The sequence below is a fragment of the Thunnus albacares genome, chromosome 1 (genome assembly GCF_914725855.1).
Source record: "Thunnus albacares chromosome 1, fThuAlb1.1, whole genome shotgun sequence".
In the NCBI taxonomy this organism is placed as follows: Eukaryota; Metazoa; Chordata; class Actinopteri; order Scombriformes; family Scombridae; genus Thunnus; species Thunnus albacares.
This window is the reverse complement of record NC_058106.1, coordinates 30939183-30961054: the sequence shown is the minus strand read 5'-3', so window position 1 is coordinate 30961054 and position 21872 is coordinate 30939183. Positions and strand designations below refer to the sequence as shown.

The window sequence follows — 21872 nt, the reverse complement described above, 5'->3', positions numbered from 1 at the left end:
CAATCTAGCTTGTTAGAGCAGCTTTCCATTTCCACTACTGCCTCCTGGGACATCAGCCATTTGCCAATGAATCCTGCTTCCTCAGGCTTGAGATAAAGACTAACATGGACTTGGAAGGTCCAGCTGTACACAGGCACGTTGGTGTATAAGGCTATATATCCTTGAACGGGTGCTACTACAGCAGATTCATATCACACAGAAAATGGAAAGGTTAGAGACCAAGTGCAGCTTGTATAGAGTGAACGCATCAGTGATTCAAGGCAATCATGAACCGATATTCTTTTCTACCTTGACATGTGTGACAATAAATTCTCTGTAGAGTGCAGTAAGCAAAATCTTTGCGAGCAGGCTTAGTTTTGATGACACCAGACAAATGATGTACCATCAGATTAAAATATACATTAGATAATACATATTTAAATCGCACTACGTCCCCTTGCTTTCTGTGGGAGGAATAAAAACTGAACAGGCTAATGTTGCTTACCGAGGTGGAGCCCAGTCATGCCGTGTACAGTCCAACAGGGTGCCCACATATGTCTTGTTTCTCCAAGTAACATTGACCACCAGCATGCCTGTCAGAAAAGCAAGAAAAGAAGCCATTCACACTTCTGGAAAAAACTACTACAGTAATATAAGTAAGACAGAAAACACAGTTCATTCCCCAACCACAACATTCCCCAGTGTTTTACAGTGAGATTCATATTCAGCTGTCTGCACTATGTGAGCAAGAAGAGCTTTTTCCAAATGGCTGTTGCATCAATGCGTTGATCTTTGCTAAAGGGTGTCATATGCAAAACAGTCATACAAGTCAAATATTCTTTTTAATCTTCTTCACAAAGTAAAGCCGTAGGGGCAAACTGACTGATATCTTTTTAATGGACTTGGAACTCACTCAGCTGCAGTCAGTATTGTTCAACCTGTATGGAAGAAGGTCCCATTAAGAGGGATCACACTGAGGTTACCAGAGAATACTCACTAAACACTTTCCATTTAAATAAGCCATCTCACAGTACAGGACATTTCCCTGAAGGATAATCATTTGGAGGCAAATATTTTTTTGCAGTCCTCTATCTTGCTTTGCAGCCTCGAAATTTACCACCTTGGGGAAAATGTGGATCTACTACTACGGTTTCTTAAAAACAAGCAACAAGCTCCTGAGTTCAACTGATTCAGTGTGAACAGTTCAGTTTGACAGACTGTAACTGAGTGTGCAAGAAAAGCTCCTTGACTTCACTGGTATTGCTGCAATCTGTCACACTTAGACGCTTCTGTGTTGCCATTTGGCTGGTGTGAATTTGGTAGCACTCGGCGTGAGCTGCACAATCCAACCTATGCAGAGTGTGATACCTGATCTTGCATTTAAAATCTAAACTTAGTTCTGTGAGATCACACAGCTCTCTATGTAGTATGTTTCCTCTTAAGACGCCAAATACTGTTCTTCTGGCAACAGCTCGCAAGTCATTGAAATGTCACAATCATGTGTAGAGATGTGTACTAAACTACTAAACCAACACCCTGCTCTTTAGACATTTAACTGCCATACATAAAATTCATGTTAATGCAAAAACAAAAACACAGAATGGCTGCTCTTGAAGGCCATTTTAAAATGATAGCATGGTAGGGGCAGAAGACTGATAATTTGCACATTCTGCACATAAATTCAAAAGTAAATCATTGAACAAACAGCTTCAGAGGATTAGGAGCAACCACCGTGCACAAAAACATTCTGAATTTATTGCCCCTACCATCCCCCCCCTCACTCTGCGATGGTGACCTCAGCTTGCCACTTCAGCACTGCAGAGAAACTGGAGGCTGCAGTGAGCTAACTTATCTAATGGCACAGGAATGCTGGCTGGCAGCTTCCATTCCTCCGAGCATTTTATTAGCTTAGGAAACCTCTCTCGCTCACCCCATTTTCCCTCTCTCCTTCACCCTCACCCTCATTTCCTCTTTTCAATGGTATAACCATCCCCGGCTTACAATCTTTTTCCCTCCCACACACAAGTCACAGTTCAGACCTCATTTTTCTCTTGCTGCCTCTGGCATAAAGCAGCAAGTGTATAAGGCATTTATATATGTTTACAGGAACCTGCTGACACTTGGCCACAAGTCTCTTCCTTCACTCTATGGCCTGAAAACATGAGTGCTTGGTCAAGGCTAGATCCAACTGCAAATGTCGTTTGTGTGTGTGTGTGTGTGTGTGTGTGCAGGCTAGTGGAGAGGTCCTCGAGTTCAGATTTCTGTCACATTAAAAGAACCCAGACCTTTTCTAAAACGCCTTCAACAGCCCGCCCCCTAGGCTCTCCAAACACTCCAACACAAAATGGCTCTGGCAGCTGGTCGTGGCAGGATGTAAATCAAGGGAGGGCAACTGAATGACTAGCCTTTCATGATGTGCAGGATATAGTCTTCCCTGCTTTCTCTAGCAAGGGGGGGGGGGGGGGGGGGGGGGGTTTAGAAATGATAGAATTAGAATTAGCGTTCGGTTTGTATGTCAGCTGTGAAAATGGGTGTGCATGAATGGGATTTTAGGGTTACACATACCAGCACTAATCAAAAAGGTCTTCAAGGAATAATTTGACATTTTGGGAAAAAACGCTTTTTTTGCTTCCTTGCTGGGAGCTTGATGAGAAGATTGATACCATCTAATTCATGCTAAGAAAGTGTATTTCCCAAAATGTTAGACTATTTATTTAAGGATTCCAATTTTCATACTTATGAGTTCAAGCAAGCTAATCTATTTTATTAAGTAAGTATAGATTATTTTAAGTGTAGATTTATTGTAATCAATTGTAATGGATGTTGCATCTTATGGCAAGTTTTTGTAACATTATAAAAACTCATAATGGCAAAGCATAACAAGCTTTTTTTTTAGGAAATATACTGGAAATAAAAGACATCCAACTTGTTATTTAAACCACCACAAAGAGCTTTTGAGTTTTCTTGTATACATAGCTGTTGGGGCACATCTAGATTTTCCGATTTGCTCTAATTCTTCCCACAGATTCACTCAAGCCCAGTCAAGCTGAATGAGGAGTATCTCACAAAACACCTTCAACCCACTGCAAAGATTTTCCAACATGACTCAGGTCTGAGCGTTGACTCAGCTATCAAGGACTTCTACAATCTTGTTCTGAAAAAATTCCATGACGTATTTATCTTGTCTGATAAGGATCACTCTCCTGTTGGAACATAAATCTTTGCCCCAATCTGACATCATGGGCGCTTTGTACTGGGTTCTCCTTAGAAACAGTCCTGTACTTCCCACAACTATAACTCTCTGGTGTCTGCCAGTGAAAAGCAGCCCGTAGCACAGGCTTGGAAACACTTTGCTTCATAAATATGATGGTGAGAGCAGAGTTGCTGTAATCAATTGAGCATCGATTCATAAACATCATTTCCACTCTTCATAGGTCATAGTTGATTGGCCATAAATACTTTTTGTGCCATCAGTGGCAAAAGGTAAGTAAACACCCCAGTCATCCAGCATCCTATAAAATGTAATTACTATATTATACCGTAAAACATGGATATGCTACAGAAAACCCTGTAATAGTCAAGATTATAAGGCTCAGTTTACACTTCATCATAGTATATTTGTTGCTTCATGCTCAGAATCTTTGACATGCCTTTTTGTAGACTCTATACTTGCTGTCATGTTATTTTTTGGCTGGACCACAACAGTGGAACCAGCGCCATAACCGCAACTGACTGTCTGACTGAGTAGCTGAGTGATGAATTTACACCATTGGTCGGCTGAATGCCGCCACTTCCCGTATCAGTTTCAAATGAAAAGCCTTCCAGTGTTTCATATTAGGGGTTTAACGGTACGTGTATTAGTCTCGAACCGCCACAGTACGGAGGCTGCAGTCCGGTGCCTTCAGTCGTATGAAGAATACGCTCCGTGACCCAGACAATTATTGTCAAAATAGTTTAATAATCCACTTCAAACATGCGGAACAATAATTCTAGAGTGCGAGTTCCACCCAGAATGTTTTGGCAGCGCACCACTAGCATGCTCATGGATGTATGCTAGCCGAGGTAGCCTGATTACCTTGGTTAACCTGTAGTGTCGCTGCCGTCAGAATGATAGACGACAGACCCATAACGCTGACCGAGTGCAACACTATTATTAAAATATGCTCTGTTATCTCTGAAGTGAAACAATACCGTTTGTCCCCGTCTCCCTCCCCTCTCTGTGACGGTCAGCTTTTCACTCCACCTTTTAGTGAAGCTGTTCAGAATAACACATTTAATTCTGATGTAGTCAGACTGCACATCGTAAGAACCAATTCTGAGAGAGAGGAATGTAGTTAAAAAGCATTAAAGTTAAAGTAGTGGTTTGGTCCCTCTGACTGATATATTATTATATATGACATCATTAGATTATTAATACTGAAGCATCACTGTGTGTGAACAGCATGTTACTGTTGTAGCTGCTGGAGGTAGAGATAGTTTCAACTACTTTATATACAGGTGGACCATAAATTAGCATGAAACAGCAGTCAGCAGGTGTCCTGACTCCCTGCAGGAAACAGAAAGGTTGTTTTCCTTTTTCCACTGCAGCACAACTAAACTGTTTCAGCACTAGTTACAGCCAATGAGCCATTGTTGGATATTTGTATTTTTTAAAATAAAAAGACCAAAATGTCTTTTTTTTTGCTGTACTGCTGAACCATGAATTTTGTATACTGTTACACCCCTATTTCATACACGGTCCATATATACTAGATATACATACTAGGTTTTGACCTAGTCTTGTTTCCCTAGGAGTGGTTTCCTTCTCACCACCCACCAATGTTGTAACCAAGGAACTCCGTAATGCTGTCAGAGTGGTCCTTGGCTTCTGGTCATCCCAGATCTCTGCAATACTTTCTCTGAATGCTAATAACATCCTTCCCTTGGACCTTATGTGGGACATCACAAGGACATTCAAGAAAATCGTTCTGCATCTTAACTAAAAAGGAAATGCTGCTAAAAAAAACCCCCAACAACAACAAGAAATGGTTACTGACTCAAAATATTGTAATATAGTAATTAATTTGCTTTAAAAAGAAAGAATAATCTATCCTGTTTAAGGCTTAACAGTGTGCAGATGCTGCATATCTTACAGAAACTGAGTTGACAGGCCCACTTATCATAAAATAGTGCTCATCTCTGGCTGGGTTACAATATCAGGTCTATTAAAATTCTCTTTTTTACAAGTGAAAAGGGTTTTCATTGCTGACTCTTAGGAACTTGAATCAGAGCTTGGATATTCAATTTCCAGGCCACATAGTTTTACTCCACAAAGTCTTATTTGATTATCTTCTGGAGATAATAATTCTTTCGAAGCACAGCCGAGAACAACAATCATTTCTGCCCTACTGCATACACAAGTAGACATATTTTTTTAATCAAAAACGTACCTTGTGTAGATGACATTTTCTCTTCATTAAACAATGATTGTGTTGATAGTGAGTTATTAAACATTGATTTGATATGTTGATTGCACACCAACGAGTCTACTTGGGGAAAAAAATGATAGGATGCTTTGACTAAGAGAGGCCAGGAAACCTTTTTACAGTTCTACTTTACTCAAGTTCTACTTTGCTGAAGTTGATGTAGAGTATGTTTGTTGTAGTTTATTCTTTGTTCTATGCACAATCTACTTTTGACATGTGTGGCATTTGACAAAATGTACAACACATTGTTTTGATTGGACTAAATAATGTCTTGACAGTAGGGGAATCTACAGGATTTCTTGGCAATATCTGCAAAAATATGCTCAAGGGTACAAAAAGAAAAGATTAAGTTTCAATGGTGAAATCCATTTGAATTAATCCGCACACTTTCATCCAAGGAGTAATTTTCAAGCTTTCAGGACAAAGATGTCAATGTCAGGTCTGTCTAGACACGAAAAGCCCTTGACAAAACAACCCAAACAAATTTCCCCGTGGCAGGAAGCAAATAACACGAGAAACTGAGATGACTTTCGATGCCTGAGCATTTGTTTGCACACAGGGAGTTACATGTAAGTGTTTGTGTGAGCCATGATCTCTCTTTACTCACTGGATTTGTTTCTTCACAAGAAACACATTGGAGTTCAAAGATCAAAAAATAAAACTTGATCTTTGAAACTGCAGTTCATTTGGGATTTGTTTTCTAGAGGAGGGCTGCTGCGGGGTGAAGGAAAGGGTCGGAGTGATTTGGAGCAAAACCCACTTTCCTGCACCCCCCCCGCCCCCCCCCCTTTTTGACAGCCTTATTAGGGTCACTCAGGACAGCTGAGTGAAGCCCACATTAATGAGAGGAATTGGCCTGTAATTTTACCACTCATTTCCTTTCAATGCTGTCGAACAACAAATGGCACCCCTCCTTAGGCACCAAACTCCACCACGTACTTGTATAGGATTACTCAAACAATGGGTGACTGCCTCCCCCTCCAGCCCTAACCTCCCCCTCCTCCCTCTTTAACACATTTCATTAGGTTTGCAGTAGGGCCAAAATATCGGGTCCTCTGCTGCTGGTGAAGTCTGCGAGGGCCTCGGGTTCACTGGCTGACCTCTGCTCTGCTCCGACTCAACAGGAATTCAGTGGGGTTAATGGCATTTTCACTGACTGACCTTGTCAAAACAGCTTTGATATCTTTGAAAATGGGAGCTCGCTTCTGCGTAATGATTGGGTGTGACATTATACGACTATTCTCGCAGATGCCACATTAAAAGGCTCCTACACGCCCCTAAATGTGCAGCAGACATTTCTGATTTAAACAAGGCGAAATTACTCGTGTGAACCATTACAAACACTTGCAATTATCCCCTTTTTCTACACAGTCACATACTAATGTAATTATTGACAAAGTTTGTAATCCTGCTCTTTTCTTATTCACATTTTTCCTGCAATAAAAGAGCTGCTCATCAATGTTGCATGTAGACAAAGTGAGAACAATGAGAAAAATAGTGTCAGTATTCATTACGGAGAGAAGATAAAAGATAGCCGGGTGCTGCCATGAGCAATAACTGTAACATTGATAAATGAAGCGTTTGAGCATTCAAGTGTCTGAGCATGTTTCCAACAGTCCATTTTAAGAGTGTTTCTGCACTCATGGTGCATAAAATGAAGCCGAGCTTGTCCGGTTACGTCAGTGTCAGAGTACAAAGTCCTAAAGAGACCCTATCTTAAAACCTGAGCAGACAGGAATTTAGGACAAATTTCATGAGTCACGTATGGCACTGGAGATGGTGGTTATGCAGTGGAATTTGGCTTTTTTTTATTTAACTATTATGTTAATTTGTGAGTAATAGTGAAAGCTACATTGCAGAGCTGAAATGATTAGTTCATTTATTGGTTTGTTGACTGACATAAAATTACACAGCAACCTTTTTGATAATCTATTAACTGTTTGAGTCATTTTTTCAAGCAGAAAAGCCAAATATATGCCGATTCAAGCTCAAGATTTGTTGCTTTTCTTTGTCTTATCTGACTGACTATCTTTCAGACTTGTTAGTTGGACAAAATAAGTGAAGACGCTTTGGATTAAGGGAAATTGTAATGGGTGTTTTTAACTATTTTCTGACATTTTATAGATCAAACAATCGAATAATCTAGAAAATGCAGCCATGCTTCCAGAGCAAAGGAAATTGAAGTACAAAGAAAAAGAAAAACGGTATAACCTGCCATAAAAATTCCAGACCTAAGTCATACAGGAAAGGGTTTTAAATGACTAACAAAGGTACGGATGATGATTTTATAGCATTCGAGTGAGCCCTATCTGAAAATTTCAGGGTGCATTCCGGTTCATAAGAGGTAAAAGTGCGAAGTCACTCTCACTGGCAAGAATAACAGCCTGTGAGAAGGTCAATTCTCTCATACCACTGAGAGGCAAAGGAGGAGAGCATTAGTATGCTTTCCACATCGTCGCAGCATTATCAGCCGCATGCAGCAGTTTCTCCCTCCACAAAAAAACATCAGTACATGTTTACTCTTACAGTGGGAGTAGATCACCAAACAGCCGGCATGCATGTATCAGCCTAAAGACATCTCTATCAAACATATACATGCATTTCGTACAGTAAATAATTTGTAGTGAGTCTAGGAGCAGTTTCCTTAAATGCCATCTGGGTAAATCTACAATCTCTGTTAAAACAAACCCTCTGGTGTTTTTCCTTAAAGGAGATGGTGCTGAGATTAAGAGACAGGTCTGCCAAAGGCACATTACTCAAGCTCTCGTTGACGTGTATATAGCAAACATGATATCTTATGACAACCACTGGCAAAGCCTACAATTCCTCCAGGCATATGATTTACGTTTCAGGACCATTTAAGTGCTTGAAAAAATGCAGTTGTCGGCCAATAAGAATAGGAACCAAGTCTCTCTTAAGGGATTTGGGTTCACTAAGGCGCCATCTTGTAACACCAACCGAGGACTATATTTGTGACTAACAAGACAAGCCTCCTCCCTCAAAGAATGGCGAGTCATCTTTATCTAAACTTTTTTTTACAGTGTCATTTCCAAAACAGTGGTGAATTCTTTACATGTTGTGTTCATTCTCTCCCTGGAAATTGGTCACTTCCACTCTTGCGTAGTGCACACTGATGAGGGTAAAGACTGGCTTGGTAAGGTGGAAAAATACAATTTTGCAAATGTAAAATCTACAAAAGCGCAGGCTAGAAAAAGAAAAAAGGCGAATCACTTTGGTTCTTTTCTTTTCAGTATGTCCTCTACTGTTAACAGAAGTCGGTCCTTTGTGATTGATTTTTCACTCCATCTTCTTGCTCATTGGCCTGGCAGAGAGCTACAGGCCTCCTGACAATGCTCACTCTTATTTCAAGGACAGTTTCTATAGCGGAGTTCACAGAGAGCAGCCACCGCTCGCCTTTGTAAAAACATTTCAATGAGGCCACTGACAGGTGGTCTTCAAAAGAGCAAGGAAGCATAGCTGGCAAGTGAGCTACAGAGCCAAGTGCTCCTTTCATACAATATTCCCCTTCTCAACTCCCTGACAGGGTTGGAGAAATACAGCAAAAAAAAAAAAAAAAAAAAAAAAAAGAGACATCTCTCAAATGTTTATACAGGAATATCCGTTTCACACTGACCTCTCTTCTATTCAGATGCCAAACAGCTTTTAACTCCTGTGCTAAAGCCAATGCTCGCCATGCTACAATGATGTAATGTGTGTTTCATAAATAATCCATGAGACAAATATTTATCACAAACAGCCTGTATTATTTATCTATTAGGGAGCTTAAGAAGCTGTGGGACCTGCTTGGGGAATAGCCTGCTGTGTACTGCAGGGTCGGAGTGCTGCTCTGTGTGTGTGTGTGTGTGTGAGAGGCTTGGGGGTGGAGGGGAGGGTGGGTTGGGAGGGGGGGGGGGGGGGGGGGGCACTGGCATGGAGCTGCAGTGTTTGGCCAAAGGGGCCCCCTCTGTGGTCCCTCTACCCCGGAGCAGGAGCCAAGGCTTTCTGGGCTGCGTTTCAAGAGCAATAAACTTCTCCAGCATTTTAGAGATGACATTTGGAGGTATCAGCATGCTAAGCCTGGGAGGGGTTGGCCCATCGCTATGCCGACACGACCCTGGGAGCTGCCACTGCCTCGTCTGCGCTGAGGGGATTTGTGTCAGTGCCGGGCCTTAAAATACCATGGCTGTGCCCCCCCCCCCCCCCCCCCCCCCCCCTCCTTCCCTCTTCCTCCTGTCTACGCTTCACTCGCCCCCAGACTGACTGAATGACACAGACTCACTTTCCCCTCACCTCACATTATCCATTTCTTCTCCTACAACAGGCCTAGATACGTTAAAATGTCTGATTTTGTTTTTTTTATGGGTTTTTTTTTTTTTTGGTTCATTCAGAACTCACACACACACATCTAGACTGCAATTTAAATCTTGTTATTATCCAGTTTCAGCTGAAAGGGCTGCTACATCTGTGCTCAAATTACACATGATGAAAAATTTATTTGGCCTCATCAGCCAAGATTCATGTCTGCTATGACCAAAGGTCCAGCTTCTGTGATCGCATGTTGTTAAGTGTCGCTTGCTTCCTCCTCATCTGTTTCTTTCTCTGGCACTCTGGTGAGGCGGGTGAGGCACAGACAATTACTGGGAGCCTGTTGTTCATTTACTCCCACATGGCTGAAAGGCCGAGGTGATGAAGCAGCTGTTGGTTGGCATGCTAAATGAAACGCACACACACACACACACACAGAGTGCATGCCTAAACAGCTCTGTATGAGACTTGTCATGCAGAGAAGTGGGGGACTGCTCAACTTCACTGCTAATCAGGATTCCTCTGCTATGTCTTTGGGGCCTCTGTTTGTTGCTCTTCCCTGGTACTCTGTCTGGATTTGCTTGATTTCCTCATTTGGTTCTCATTTGTTCAGTTGCCCCACAATGAGAGAAGTCTGCTTTCATAGGTCTCTTAGGGGAAAAGCAGCAGAATGGCAGTGTAGTTTGGTATAAGCAGCATCTGGGTCTCTTTCATTTTAAAACTAGCCAGTGGGTTGTTAAGGGGCTAGTACCATTAAAATGATAGAAGGAATACATGTCTTTGTGTTGTTAAACCCTCTGGGGTCTTATCAGTCGTCTACGATTGCAAAAGCACTTGTTGCTTTTAATAATATCTCTGTAACGGATGTATGTAGCGACTTACTTTAAAAACTGTCCTGCAGTGCACCACTCAGCGGTTACAACGAGCTGTCACTTTTTCTTATAATCCATCCAGGGGCTTGATAATCCATCAAGGAACCAATGTGTTATTTTTGGACACTTCAGAGAAGCGATAATTCTATGTTTTATGTACTTATTTATCTATTATCGACTGTACAAACAACTCTTTACTGTTTTGGTGGATGAGATTGCTGGCAGCCATTATTGGGTGCTGAACTGTGCAAAGAGCTGAACCAATGACAGTTGCAAAATGGCATATTGGAAATTTACAAACATGATTGGAGACATCTATGCTGAGAATTTAGAAATCTACTGAAACATGGAAGCGACCTACAGAGAGTAAATAATGTGTCATGATAGTTATCTTAAGTTTATTGAGCAATGTAAAGATGTTTCTACCTCCGTGTGACCACTGGAGCATGAGCACATTACGCATATAGTGAAATGTGTGTTTTTATTCCGTTTGGTATTTTATTCTGTTTGAAAACATTTTATTACTGAGCAGAAATTGAGAAACAGCAAGATCAGCTTGGTGGAAGTGATGTGAGTGGCAAAAATGTTGTTTTCTATTTAAAAAAAAACAAAAAAAAAACATAAAAACACACCATGAAATGAATATGGACAGCTTTGATTAAAATGTAAATAGTTTTGTTTTTCTGTGTAATAGAGACTTTATGAATAGAAATTTTATTTATTTATTGTTTCTTTTCCCATCTGAGGTCTTGGTCTATAAATATGAAGACAGTAAATATTTGCACATAGTTGTTTGTTGTAAAAAATTACCAAGAAACGAATATGGACAGTTGTGATAAAAATGTAAATAGTTTTGTTTTTCTGTGCAATTGAGACTTTTTTTGTTTGTTTGTTTTTTTACCCAAGACACCGGACTACAAATGCAAAGATAGTTATCATTTGCACATAGTTGATTTTTATGGTAAATTGATAAAATGTTGAGAAATTTTTTCTTTTGACTTCTTGGACATTTTATCATGTCATGTGATATCACTGCAGAATACATATACAAATAGCCCATGTTGTGTTGAAAAAATGGCATCAATTACTTGCTTGTAACTTACAGTACTGATTTTTTACTAATGTTTATATATTAAGAGAGTCGAGACACCAGTAATAAAAAGAAAAAGGCTCAGACCCCAGAGGGTTAATGTGCAAAATGTAACACAATGGAGGCTACTGAGAAATGCCCTCTTAGACAGTCGAGGTTCAATTGTACATCTCAGAAGCACGGATACACTGATGGCTGTTTATGACGCCTAAAACTGGTAATTACACATCCAGGAAGGTTTCAGCAGCTGCATGTAATTCAGCTACAGCAATCTTTCTCTTAACACACTAAACTGTAACTGATTGTGTCAGCAGTGAACAAGCTGCCTTTTCTTCAAACAGCATTCATAAAAGGCAGAAAGCCATACTGGACTACACTGTGCATCACAACAGGGAAAAACATATAACAGACAACTAAGGGCCACTTCATAGTTGCTGTTATCAAATACATCTTTTCATTCTGTAGCACGTTTCGACCCCGGCGGTGTCTACCTGATACAGGTTTTTGTCGGAGATAAAAAAAAAACAGGCTTCAAAGAGAGCGAAGGTGGGTTGGATTTTGGAAACCCTACTGGTCTGAACAGTTCTGATGGCCATAACAACCTGTGGGCTACACCTGCAGAGTGCCTACCCCCCCACCCCCCTCTCAACACACACCCAACACACATTACCTTCCATCTCTACCATACCACTTTTAAAACCACTCAAAAGCTCCCACCAGCCTCCTCCCCACTGAGCCAGAGAGAGTAGAATCAGGCGAAAACACAGTTCCATCAGGCCAAACCACTACCTCTTTCAGCCAAAATAGCAGCGTCGAGAGAGTGAGTGCAGGCAAAGGACAGACTTGGACGGGAAAGGGAAGGGGGCAGGGCGAGGGGGAGGGTCAATCACTCTGTGGGAGGCAGAGAATGAGGGAGCACAAACATAGTACTGCTGTTGGCTCTGAGCCATGTTTGTGTCACTAACAGAAGTAGCCTTGTCTATCTTCCCTCCTGCCCCAACCCCCTGCCTTGCACTCCCTCTCTCCCAGTTTGCTTGGAAACAGAGTCAAGGGGTGACTGGCTGGATGCTTGGTAACAGAAAAGAGCTGCAATAGAGAGAAGAATCAGACACAGCCCAAGGCTGGAGCAAAAATCAAAAAGAGGGAGAGAGGGGTGGAGAAAAAGCCACTCAATAGAAGGGACTGTGCTTTGGGAATGTTGATTAGGCAGGGACCTATTCTGTTTGGTGCCTCCAAGTGAACCAACAAGCAGCACTGTGGATGTGTGGGCGATTTGTACTCAGCATGTCCACAGAGCAACTGAGTGCGAACTGCTTTGAAGATTAGGTGTTTGCATTATTCTACATGTACGACAGAAAAAGAGGGCAGTTATTCAGACCCAGCAGAACCTGATAGTGCTAGTGATACATCTTAAAATTAAATAAGCTGAATGTGGTTTCCATCAAAGGGAGGAAAACTGAAAGCGTCTAAGATTTCAGTCAGACTGCACTGCAGGAGAGGAGCCAACTCTATTCCCAACTGGCAGGCTTGCAAAAAAAAAAAAAAAAAAGTGCTTTGTGTTATGAGGCATGTTGTTGTTGAGAGCAGATATCTCTGTGCAACAAACTCCCGTCTGCGTACTCCCGAGCAAAAAAACAATTCAAGGCCACCTAAGAACTGCCTGCCAACTACTATGCTTGTTGGCAATATTATGCAGCATGTGTGGTGTTAAAGCACGCATTAGTAGCACCACCAGTTGAGGCAGTCAGGGCATATCCAATTACATTTTAACTAGGGGTGGAACGGTACGCGAGATTCACGGTTCGGTACGTTTTCGGTACAGCAGAAAAAAAGAAAGGTAGAAAATAACATCTTGGTCTTTTTATTTTAAGAAATACAAACATCCAACAATGGTTCATTGGCTGTAACTATTACTGAAACAGTTTAGTTGTGCTGCAGTGGAAAAAGGAAAACAACCTTTCTGTTTCTTGCGAGGACCTGCTGACAGCTGTTTTAGGCTGATTTATGGTCTAACTGTATATAAAGTAGTTGAAACTATCTCTACCTCCAGCAGCTACAACAGTAATATGCTGCTGACACACTGATGTTTCAGTATTAATAGTCTATATATAATAATATATCAGTCAGAGAGACCAAACCACTAACAACACTACAGGGTAACCGGGGTAACCAGGCTACCTTGGCTAATCCGGCTAGCATACATCCATGAGCATGTTACAGCTAAGTGGTGCGCTGCCATACACGTACCATTACACCCCTAATTATAACAGGCAGAATATGTATGGTAATGACAGCAAGATTACATTTTTTTTAAGTGACAGAGGCCTCACTGAAGCCTTAAAAAACAAAACTTCTTTGCAACCACACTTCCTGTATAAATCAATTTCATATCTTTGTAACTTATACTTGTAACATATACGCCCAAAATTCAGGATTCATTTGTTTCACAGGGAGGAGATTAACTTAAGTCTGTTAAACCTCTTCACTTACCGTCTTCAGTTTCCTGCCAAACAATGCCTTCGAGATTGACACTGGTACCGGGCTCGCAGGGCCCCAAGCACTCAGGTTCGGTAGCCAGGGCCACATCGGATGTGTTCACCGCCACCGAGCGCGTACGCACCATTATCTGCTCACACGGCGAGGCAATCTCACTGTTGCCTACTGTGGCCAGGAGATGGAGGGGGGGAGGGGCTGGCGTGGAGACAGGAGATTCCATCTGAAAGAAAGAAGTGGGGGTTGAGAGAGAGAGAGAGAGAGAGAGAGAGAGAGAAACACATGAGACACTTCAGAACCACTGTGTAAACACATACAGAGCAGATGTTAAGATAAGCCACTCAGAGCGGAAGTGAACAAAAGTGCTGAGCGCATGGAAGACATTGTGGTATGTCCGCGGCCCTTAAGGGCAATCTTCATCAGTGAAAAGGGTGATGCCGATGTTGTAACATACTATTGTGTCTTTCCTCAACCTTAGAGGTGACTGGAACGAAGGGAATGCAGGGAGGGACGTGTGAACTGCTTTGACTGCCTGTGTGGAAGGACAGAATTAGTTATGCGGGGCAGGTCAAACAATCCCTCCCCCGGCTATCCTCCCTCGCACACACACACACAGTGAGATCCGTGACACCAAATCATCTCACGGACTGATCACTCATTAATTCCCTCAATTAAAGAGCTAGTTGTGGTAAGGGAGCGAGCTGTTGAGGGTCAGTAATTGATTCCACCTGTTCTGACACACTGTGACAGCGATGAAGAGGCAGTGGGCCTACGTGGAAAAACGAAAATGAAAAGGACAGGAAGGCAGGGAGACGATGAGAACAACTGACGGGAGGCTCGCGCGAGAGAGAGAGAACTGGAGGTAGAAAAGTGTGTAGGCGGAAAAAAAAAAAAAAAAAGAGAGAGAGACAGAGGAAGACTGATGGTGATTTAAGGGCCACAGTGACACCAGGCTTAGTGCTCTTTATTCAAGGCAGTCAACATTAAAGCGCTCCAAATCATTAGTACTGAACTGCAGGAGGAATGCCACGCTGCAGCCAACACCACACATTTATTAATTGGGCATAAACCACTCAGTGCTTGGGAATATGCTGCCAATGCTGGATCCAATTAGACTTAGAAGAAACTCAGATGAAATAACAATTGACACATTGGATTATAAGGCTGTACACCCTGTAAATAATTGCTCTAATCTACTTACTGTTCCAAACTGAGAGTGATGTGTAGAACTAAAACTATTTATCACTGCAGATGTCCAAGTTACTGCTCAATTTTTAGCCATGTTAGCAGCATAGCTCTACTGCCATGAAATTTGGTACCTCCGTTTGTACCTCCATAGTGCCAAAAGGATGAATCCTAATCACTTTGGTGCTCCCCTGACATTTCCTCTAGCATCTATTTGATGTACTGGCACAAAGTGTAGTACAGACATTCATGGTTCCCTGATGAAATCCTAATTTCAATGTGGCCAATGCTTTGTTTTTGACCAAATATCTGCAAAACTAATGACATTCCCATCAGAATCTGCTGTACACATTGTTTGGTGCTAATTAGCTATTGTTAGCATGCTAACACGCTAAACTAAGACTGTGAACATGGTAAACATTATACTTACTAAACATCAGCATGTTAGCAGTGAGCACGTTGACATGCTAGTGTTAGTATTTAGCTAAGCTGTAAGCTTTACAGAGCCGCTGGCATGGCTGTAGGCTCTTCAATAATTATTTTTTAATAGGTATGAGACAGTTGAGCTGACATGAATTAAGAGGAGATGGGGGGGTTAGCTTGCAAAAGACCACCAGATGCTCTGTTACTGTTAAATTTAGATAGTATATATTATTTCTTTTTTGCGTCAACCAATTGTGTTTATTTTCTCACCCTTCTAGGCATCCATCCAGTCTTTTTGGGGGTTCATGATGGAAATCTTGCAAGACTAAGTCATACTTTACTAGTCTTCCATATGCTGCGCATAGAAAGTGTTGCAAAGGATTGCTAAACTCACCTACCAACTATAAACACAAATATTGGCAGGGAGATGGGTAAGTAAGATTAGAATTTAAAATACTACTTTTTTGTTCTGCTGTCTCTCCGTTTAGGATGCATTTTATAATATTTGATTCCATACTCTGAATATAATTTTCTCAAGATAAACAGTATGTTTTCAATGGGATTTTAAGTAATCCCATTATTTGACATTAATCAAAAATGTCATGATTGATTATGATTTATAAACCTAATCATTGGAAAAGCAATGCCGCCATGAATTATGCTATATGAGCCATTTCAGATAAATCACTGAATGAGAAATCTGAATCTGCGAAGGACTGAACGCTTAGAAAACCAAACATTAGTCCCTGATGAAATTTAATATTAGCTCAAGACTTGTCATCACAGAGGCTTCATATTTCATGGTTTACTGAAATGAGCGTGTACAGCCAATTTCTCCTGGTGCTCAGAGGAATGGTAAATTAATGTGTGCAAAGAGCGACAGAGAGTCAGGCCTAATGACATCCTAATCACTGTGTGTCAGTTTCTGATGCATGATGTGGCCAAGCTGCAGGCCGGCTGAGTGAATGAGACAGGACAGGTAATCACCCGAGCTGTCACCACACACTGTTCCTGGGCAACGAAGCCTCCTTCAGAGTGACAGCACATGGTGAAAGGTGCAAATAGGGTCATGGAGAGCCCCCTCTAAATTGACTCAACTCCTCAAACTGTTTGTGTGGACATTTTGGGAATTGACATTTTGGGTATATTAGTCACCAAGGTTAGGCAACATAACAGTGGCCTGAATAGAGCCTCCTGTCCTTAATTAAATTGCTTAGTTGACTAGTGGGTTCATATTAGATTCATATTATCCTTTTTTTTTTTGGCTAGCTGGTAGTGGCTGGCATTTATCAATTAAGTAGTGGTGCTGACAGTCGACTCTGTTGAGAACATTTTAGCCAACTACCTTCAGGTTTGTTTTTCAGGCCAACCACAAAACACCAAATTTGAACAAGAATATCATTGACGAACACTGTTTGGGCTGGCACTCATGGGGCGTGTGCTTGAGGTAAGCCCCGAACAAACCGCTGCCCAGCCAGCCTTCAATTTCTTTCCTTTAGTCATTTTCTTTCTCACACACACACACACACACACAAGTTAGAGAGTGACTGTAGCCTAAACACATTTCAAGAGCCGATTTATAGTTGTTCTCATGAGAAAGTGCGTTTGTAACAATCAGATGATGAGTTATAAGCCCCGATTTAAAAACAACACGAGGCCAATAACATTTGGATGAATTCAGGAAAAGAACAGGTCAAGTGTCAAGGTAGAATTAAGTTCAAGGAATCCCTTTTCATCCTAATTTGTCAGTGATTCTTCTTTTAAAAACACTAAATAAAGGTGATTCTCAGCAAAGCTTTTTCACAGATCCTTAGGTTAATAATTTCCTTGCCTTGGGTGAACTTTTGACTTTATGTTTTCCCACTTAAATCCTGTATCCGAGCAAGCTAAAAAGACAGCTGAATTATTTAGTCTTGATTGTCACAAATAAAAGTGACGAGCCAGCTGAGTGTCTCTGCACGACGAAAGAACCGCTCACTGTAATGGTACAAAATAATTAGAACAGAATCACAACAGAAACGGGACCAGTTTACAATGTTCATGAACAATGGCGCTCTATTTCCAATTTCTGTCAATGATGAGTGAACAAAAGGACTTTCACTCCGAGGCTGCAGAATGTAAACCCACACAGTAAAATGCCTGACGTCTTGTCCGAGGTTTTTCGAAAAAACCACAACTACACAACTTGTCAGATTACACAAGGCTCTACCCGATGCTCAGCCGCTGCCAAATTCCATGATTTCTTCCCTCCTTGCAAGACTTTACAGACGGATTTTTAAATCTCTCCCTCTTCAAACCACAATGCTCGAGTGTCACGCAAACCTTTTCTTAACTGAAACCCCATGGCAGCTCCTTGAGAAACCCACACTGACGAGAATATTGTTTAACTCGCTCACAAAAATCCTATGAATCTTGGACTGGTGTTGAGCATACCTCATAGTGCTGACAGAGGGGGAACTCTTCCTGGATTTCTAGTGATCACACAATAACTTGCCTGTGGCAGACGGATGCACTTTTTACTGGACATATTAACTTCAGCTTTAACTTGTTTATTAGTGTTGGGATTAAGAAACTGAGCGCTGAGCTTGGGCGAGGATTACGAAAGGATTAGATTGCAGTGTCATAGTGAGACACCTGTTTTGGCTGTACTGGTGTGGGCAGCGTGGGGCCGTAATACCGTTGACCAAATTATGTTTAGAATCTTTCATTGTACACCAGACTTATTTTAATGTGCAATAGACTCATTAAAATGTTTGAACAGACATCTGTCAAACGTTCTAAAACATAGAAATGTGTAAAAATAAAGAAATCACCATTAATGTCACAAACAATAACCTCAATTATACGTTTTGCTATTTAATTTGGTCCGGTTTGGGAGTTCATTTGCTCTATTGCCTTTGACATCTGAAGACAAGCTTGCAAATCATGCTTCACAAATACAGAGCAGTAAAAAAAAATAATGAACAAAAGAAAATCTCAGAGGGCCATGAGACTAAACCAGTGAGAGTAAACCATTAGAGTGCCCAAACAAGTTAAAATATATTATACACTTGATTTAAAAAAAAAAAATCACCTTTTTCAACTTTTAAAAACTGTAATTTCTTGACAATACAAGGCTACATGTAACAGATATAATGTCCTAAAATCCTTATGGGTCTTTATGTTGACCTGCTAGAATCTACGATCCCTTTAGTACAAAAACCTTATGTCTGACGTTGAGTAACGAATGCTCTTGTTATGATTTGTCCACTCATACAAGACGGCTGTCACAGGTCACAGAGATTCATGTCTGCAACAGTAGTTTCATACACATCACTGCTAAACCATAGCGTTTTACCCCACCAGTGCTTTTTCTGCTTTTGTTGGTATCAGCAATAAAATAAGCATCATAAGCAGTTTCTCTTTCTCACATATTTACTCAATAGTTTGTGTGCTCACTAGGGCTGCCGCGGTTACCGCATTAGCACGCTAACGCAATCACATCACGCCCACCGCAGAGTGAAGCTGATCACCCGCTTCGCCGCTGAGTGAGCGGCTCATATGATGGGACATGAGTTATTTGCTCAGGCTTGACAGAAAGAATGACCTGCCTCTCCGAATGCCGACCGAGGCACAGTCGGCCTCTTAATGACAACACTGGAATAAAGAGACATTTAGACTATACAAGCTATGAAGAACAGACTACTACGAGAATAGATGCATTTGAAAATAATAGACAGGTTTTTTTTTCCTGGAAATACATCTGAAAAAGTGGGGTTGTCTAGACAATTACGTGGTCACAACATCAGATATTCTTTTTGAATGGATAAAATACTGGGTGCAGAACAGACTCCTACACGGAGTGTTGCATTATGGTTTGTATGGTTTGTAGTCTTAATGTTGCTAGGCTAGCAAGTGTCTTAAAGTCTTTAAGTCAAGTCAGATAGCACACACTGGGTCATTCAAACTGACCGCAAATGTAGGTTTATCTTGTGTTTTTGTTCTGAAACAGTGGCAGGAAAACTAAACATTACAATAAATCTTTTTACTCTGAAACTTAAAACAGGACTTAATGAATAAAGTCTCTTTTTACTGAAGAGCATGCATGATACAAAAGAGTAACTAGTATTAAATGTGAAATATTTAGTATAAAATGTAGAGTACTGAATGTCAAGAGAAAAATTATGTTAGGTAATTAACTATGTGGGAGGCTGATAAATATTAAACGAACAGGACTGTAAAATGTAAATAATGCACATCAATAACAAGCACGCCATATGTAGCATTAAGCTAACACAAGTCAGCTACCTTGAGGGCACTGGAGCATGTTGTTAACTCAACCTGCTTGTTAGCACTTCTCTCTTGTGCTAATAAGTGATAATGAAAGTGAATCATTTTCCATGACACTTTTTGTTGCGCACTGAAACAAATTACAATGTTATTGTGAATCCTGACAAACAGAAAGGAAAAAAAAATCTAAATAAAAAAATTGTGCAGTAATTGAATCATGAATGAAAATCTAATCAAATGGCGACTCTAGAGGTTCCCCGCCCTTGTCTGAAAGGGCTATAATTGATCTAAATTGGCCCTAGTTTATTGTTTGACCATTGAACAGTATAGGCTTTCCAGCTCAATAAAGCACGGGAAATCCAACACCGTTTTTAACATCAAAGAAAGAAAAACATCTGTCTTGAAAAGAGAAAATGTCATTCTTCCTGACAGAAAGGGGCCATTATTAAGTAAAAAAAAGGAGTCCATGCTAAAGTGCTATTAGTTGAGTTCAGTGTTCCTGCTCCAATTATGTAATTCTTTTTGGCTCCAGGGGCGAGCCCTGTGAACATCTTTGGTGAGTTACTGAGGTCGAAGGCCACAGGAGATTACACTTCTTGCTGGCTCTGCTTGGTGCCTCTTTCAGCACCACTGACACCCAGTTAAGAAAAAGTGATCCAAGCCCCTTTTAGATTTGACTGTCATAACTAACGACGACTTGTAATCTGTGCTGCGTTGTTGAATTCACATAATGAATTTAAGAACAGCAGCCTTTTAAATTCTAACTTGTCCAGACAATTGCGACGCAGAGTCTGATTATCAGCATACCATCACATCATCGGAAAGCTTCTTAAAAAACGAGCTCTATTATCGAAGGCATTAAAGTAACATGGTTATTAGAATTAAGCCACAATTGAAAACAAATGCATGAGCCTCGTCTAATTTCATTACTAAAATGTGTATGGATTCCCTTTCAAGTTGTGAAAACCTACCCCCGTTGTTTTCAAACACGGCACAATAGCCTAATTCCTTTACTAAAACCACACTGTCGTTCTCTTTGAAGCACGGCGTAATCACAGAAACTCAATGAGAAAATGCAAACAGGAACACCTGACATCTATTGTAGACCACCAGCTGGCAAAAGGTACTCGGTTTCTAGGCAACTCTTCTCAGTTTTAGCTGCTAATTGTGTTTTCAGGAAAGCATAACCACACATCAATAATACAGAAAGGAAACTAAGCTGTGATGAAGGCGGTCACCCATGACCCACAATCTCTTTGGAGCCATAATGAGTAAGCCAGGATCTCACTCTAAAAAGCTATTGTCTGACAAAAGAAGCCGTTTGCCATATGACTCCTTCACATCATAGGCCTTTTTCCATGCATATAAATAGCACCTTTTTTATATAACAGACTCTGGGAGCTTGAATAAAGTTAGAACTGATGTAAAACTTTTTTTTTTTTTTTAAACATAAAAGCCTATAAAACTCAACTTTTTACCTAAAATGTAATTTCTAAATGCCTCCAGAACATACAGCTTTGAGTCATCCCGGCACTGAGGCCCTCATTTTGACACTTCACATTACAGCTGATGCAACACACACGAGAAGTTCAGAAATAGAGCAGTGAAAGATGTGACATAAACATGAAAAATGTCTGTAAATGTAACAGCGATGAGTAAACTTTCATCTCACAGCCCTCAGCAGCAGGTGTGAATTACAGCTCAACTGTTACAAAGCCGAGTAATGCTTTCACAATTGCTATAAATTCCAGTAGTAGTCAAATTTAATACATTTTTAGTATGACACACTGT

The 21872-nt window shown here is 40.9% G+C and overlaps 1 protein-coding gene across 2 annotated transcripts in view; it reads right to left on the bottom strand.

Moving 5' to 3' along the window:
* LOC122984350 (zinc finger protein 609-like) overlaps positions 1–21872 on the bottom strand; it is a 79723-nt gene that overhangs the window by 9959 nt on the left and 47892 nt on the right. For both annotated transcript variants that reach the window (XM_044354732.1, XM_044354740.1), the window contains exons 3-4: positions 14202–14427; positions 485–572 (exon numbers count right to left, since the gene is read on the bottom strand). In XM_044354732.1, the coding sequence (XP_044210667.1) occupies positions 485–572; positions 14202–14427 (314 nt within the window). The remainder of the gene's footprint in view (positions 1–484; positions 573–14201; positions 14428–21872) is intronic.